At 30.3% G+C, this 3,574-nt stretch overlaps 1 protein-coding gene across 1 annotated transcript; it reads left to right on the plus strand.

Moving 5' to 3' along the window:
* Window positions 1–1,543: 1,543 nt before the first annotated feature.
* On the plus strand, window positions 1,544–3,212 carry LOC140444737 (uncharacterized). The gene is made up of 3 exons (XM_072536499.1): window positions 1,544–2,373; window positions 2,489–2,594; window positions 2,951–3,212. The coding sequence occupies exons 1-3, from the start codon at window positions 1,714–1,716 to the stop codon at window positions 3,175–3,177; spliced, it is 993 nt and encodes a 330-aa protein (XP_072392600.1). The 5' UTR covers window positions 1,544–1,713; the 3' UTR covers window positions 3,178–3,212.
* The last annotated feature ends 362 nt before the right edge of the window (window positions 3,213–3,574 follow it).

The raw sequence follows: 3,574 nt of genomic DNA on the forward strand, positions 1-3,574 counted from the left end.
CCCTGAAATCGGTGCTGAAATGTCGTGTTTTGTATTTGCACAAATTTATTAGAGCTTGGAACAGCTGCAAACTGTTTTCACTGTTACCTTATTCGTAACAGTGACGACACAGGATTATGGGAAAATATGTTTTTAATTACGTAACATTATGAAATATCTCACCAAAGCTATTCACACTTGGACTGTAAGAAGATGTGTTCAAAGATATTAACTGGGCAGATAAAGGAATAAATGTTAATGGAAGAAAGCTGAGTCATTTGAGATACGCTGATGACATTGTAATATTCGCTACAAGTTTCGAACAACTACAGACCATGATAACGCAACTATTTCAAGCTTCGGAAAAAGTAGGTCTTAAGATGAACTTGGAAAAAACAAAATAATCACAAATACACCGAACATTAGAGAAATAACGTTGAACGACATAAATTTAGAAACAGTAAGCGAATACGTCTACCTGGGACAGATAATGAAAGTTAACAAAGAAAATCAAACTGCCGAAATTTCCAGAAGAATAAGATTAGCGTGGGCAGGATTTGGAAAACTGAGTTGGATCTAAAAATGCACTAAAATAGAACAATTATTTGAAAATTAGAATTTACGATCAGTGTATCCTCCCTATACTCACGTATGGTTCACAGACGTGGACACTCACCAAGTCTAATATGGATAAAATAGTAAAGGCACAAACAGCGACGGAAAGATCAATGCTCGGGGTGAGACTTATAGACAAAAAACAAACAAATGGATTAGAAGAAAAACCAAAGTAAAAGACGCAGGAGAACATGGAGAGCTTTGCAGGATACAATGCCCGACTGAAGGATAACAAGATGGAACCACGGAATACAACAGTACAGACCAAGGTTAGGAAAGCGAAGCAAAAGAAGACCACAAATGAGATGGGCTGATGATATTAAGAAGATCGGAGGACACAACTGGAAGCAAGTGGCGCAAAATAGAAAACACTGGATTGATTTGGGGGTGGATTATATCCAAAGTTGGATTACTCAAAGCTGAAGAAGAAGAAAAAGAATGAAATATCTTACAATGTCTCTTTTGGCTAATGATGATAATTATTTATATTCATGGCATAATAAAGACATAACTGTTTTGGGTTTCTTAACTGCATACATATTTTATTCAATGTTAGTTTATAAATGGTTACTTTGCCATTTTAATATGTCAGTATATGTGATTGTTGCCCAAAAAACTTAAAACTTTAACAGAAATATTTATTTTTAATAACAAATTTTCTGAAACTTTCCTACTTAGTGTTTACAAAAATAAAAAGTAGGATAATCATACTTAGATTGAAAGAATAAGTTAACATTTGTACATCAATATATCAAGAATTGATTGCTTTCATTGATTAAATAGCAGAAACTCTTTGTACAAACATAGTACATAAAACGTCTTATTTACAAACTCAATCCATATTAATAGTTGGAATTACTGCAAAATATGTTGCCTAGTTTTGAATTCGTAATTTTCGCATAGCCCATCTCTAATTATGAATGTCACCATGAAAGACGATTGTACAAAAGATAAGATAATTGTATCTCAGAAACCACGTGTAAAAATGTCAATTACAAATAGTTGTCATGCTTGACACTCTAACCTATAACTTTATGGCCTTTATTTACCAATAGCAATAAAAATATCGCAAACCAAGGTTTTTATTGTTTATAGATTTAATTTATTATACAATAAACCATGAAGGTTGAAAAAGAAAAGCAAGTTACAGAAACTGAAACATCAGTTGCAGAATCTACAGTAAATAGTTCTCAAAATGAAGATTCCCATACTGAAACAGGCGTTGAATATTTCAATGGGGTTGAAATTTCTAAACTTAGCAAAAAGCAGAAGAAAAAGTATCTTCGATCAGTTAATTGGAATAAAGTAAAAAAAGAAAAGCGTAAGAAGGAAAGATTAAAGACTAAAGAGAAAAAAATATATGCTAAGCTTCATGGCATTGATTTGGGCCCCAGCAGAAAAGAACTAAAAAGGGTTAAAATGGCGAATAGTCCCTGCAAAATCAGTGTTTGTATAGATTTAAGTTTCGATGAGCTCATGATAGATAAAGATATGGCCAAAACTATTAAGCAAGTGCTGAGAATCTACACATTGAATCGAAGAGCCAAAGCGCCCATGCAACTTCACTTAAGTAGTTTTAATGGTAAAAGTGAAAAGGAATTTTCTAGGCATCATGGACATGAACATTGGGATATAAACTTTCATACTGATGAATACATAAATATTTTTCCCAAGGAAAAATTAGTTTATTTGAGCAGTGAAAGTGAAAATAATATTATGGAATTAGAGCAAGATAAAATTTATATTATAGGAGGTTTAGTTGATCATAATGCACATAAGGTACTTAAATTACATCATTTCATTTATTTTTATATCATAGATTGCAAACCATTGGTAAATTTAAATAGTTGTGTGCCTCATTTTCTGTTTTACTATTTAAATTTAATTCTTTTAGGGCATATGCTACAATAAAGCTGTTGAACAAGGTATAGCACATGGAAAGTTACCAATTGAGGAATATTTTTGGATGAAACAAAGGAAAGTGTTGACAATAAACCATGGTAAGCAAGATATTTAAGATTATACCTTAAGAGAGTAAAATAAGTATGTAACACAGTGTAGAACTTTATTAACATCTAAAAAAATATGCAAATAAACCTTTACTGTACTTACTTAATCCTTGAGAGACCATTTGTTTGAATTAGACTAAATCTAAATTGTGTTTCCTGATATAAAACTGTTATTTTAGAGTTGAATTTTTATTGATTTAACATGGTAAATAAAAGTTCTCATTGTTTCTTTATTTCTTTAGAAATAAGGGGTCTTTGATGGTTAGGAAATTACCATTTTCAATTTACATTCTTATATAACCATAATCTATAAATTGATGATTAATGATATAATATTTTTGTTTCAGTATTCGAAATTCTTTTATATGTAAGTGAAGGCAATAGTTTTAAGGAAGCATTTGAAAAAATACTACCTAAGAGAATTGACAAGATAGCAACTGATAATTCTAGTGTTGACAATGATAATTCAGCTTTAGCATCAAATGAAACATCAATAGACAATGAAGATACAATTCTAAATAATGATAATACAGAATGTGATGTTTCCAATTCAAAAGAGGAAACAAATACTTAATGAAAATGTTGAAATTGAACCTTTCACATTGTGATATATTGATTTTGAAATGTTGTTTATTATTTATAAATATATTTTTATTGTATGAAAAAAGTTTTATTTCATTTATTTTTTCTTGTGGTAGCATAACTAATACTATAGATTGGCAATGTCTGTCAATTATGCTCTGTTTTAGACTTGTTGATCATTTAATTATCTGTCTTATCATACTTTTCAGCTATAAAAACTTTCTGAGACTTGATCTGTCATCTTTTAGTCTTTATATCAATAATTTTTACCTATTGATGAGAATATGGTAAGAAATGACAACTCTGAGGTCAGTGTTATTCATTACATTGATCTCTTGCAGAAAAATGTGTCAACAGTGGAAAAATAATTTCATCATAATACAGAGATA

This window comes from Diabrotica undecimpunctata, chromosome 6 (genome assembly GCF_040954645.1).
Source record: "Diabrotica undecimpunctata isolate CICGRU chromosome 6, icDiaUnde3, whole genome shotgun sequence".
NCBI classification, from domain to species: domain Eukaryota; kingdom Metazoa; phylum Arthropoda; class Insecta; order Coleoptera; family Chrysomelidae; genus Diabrotica; species Diabrotica undecimpunctata.

What these genes read in the sequence shown, in the direction of transcription:
- LOC140444737 (XM_072536499.1), top strand. Translation starts at nt 1,714, where the DNA reads ATGAAGGTTGAAAAAGAAAAGCAAGTTACAGAAACTGAAACATCAGTT. An exon ending in TTGATCATAATGCACATAAG is followed by an intron (nt 2,374 to 2,488) that starts GTACTTAAATTA and finishes TAATTCTTTTAG; the next exon opens with GGCATATGCTACAATAAAGC. An exon ending in AGTGTTGACAATAAACCATG is followed by an intron (nt 2,595 to 2,950) that starts GTAAGCAAGATA and finishes TTTTTGTTTCAG; the next exon opens with TATTCGAAATTCTTTTATAT.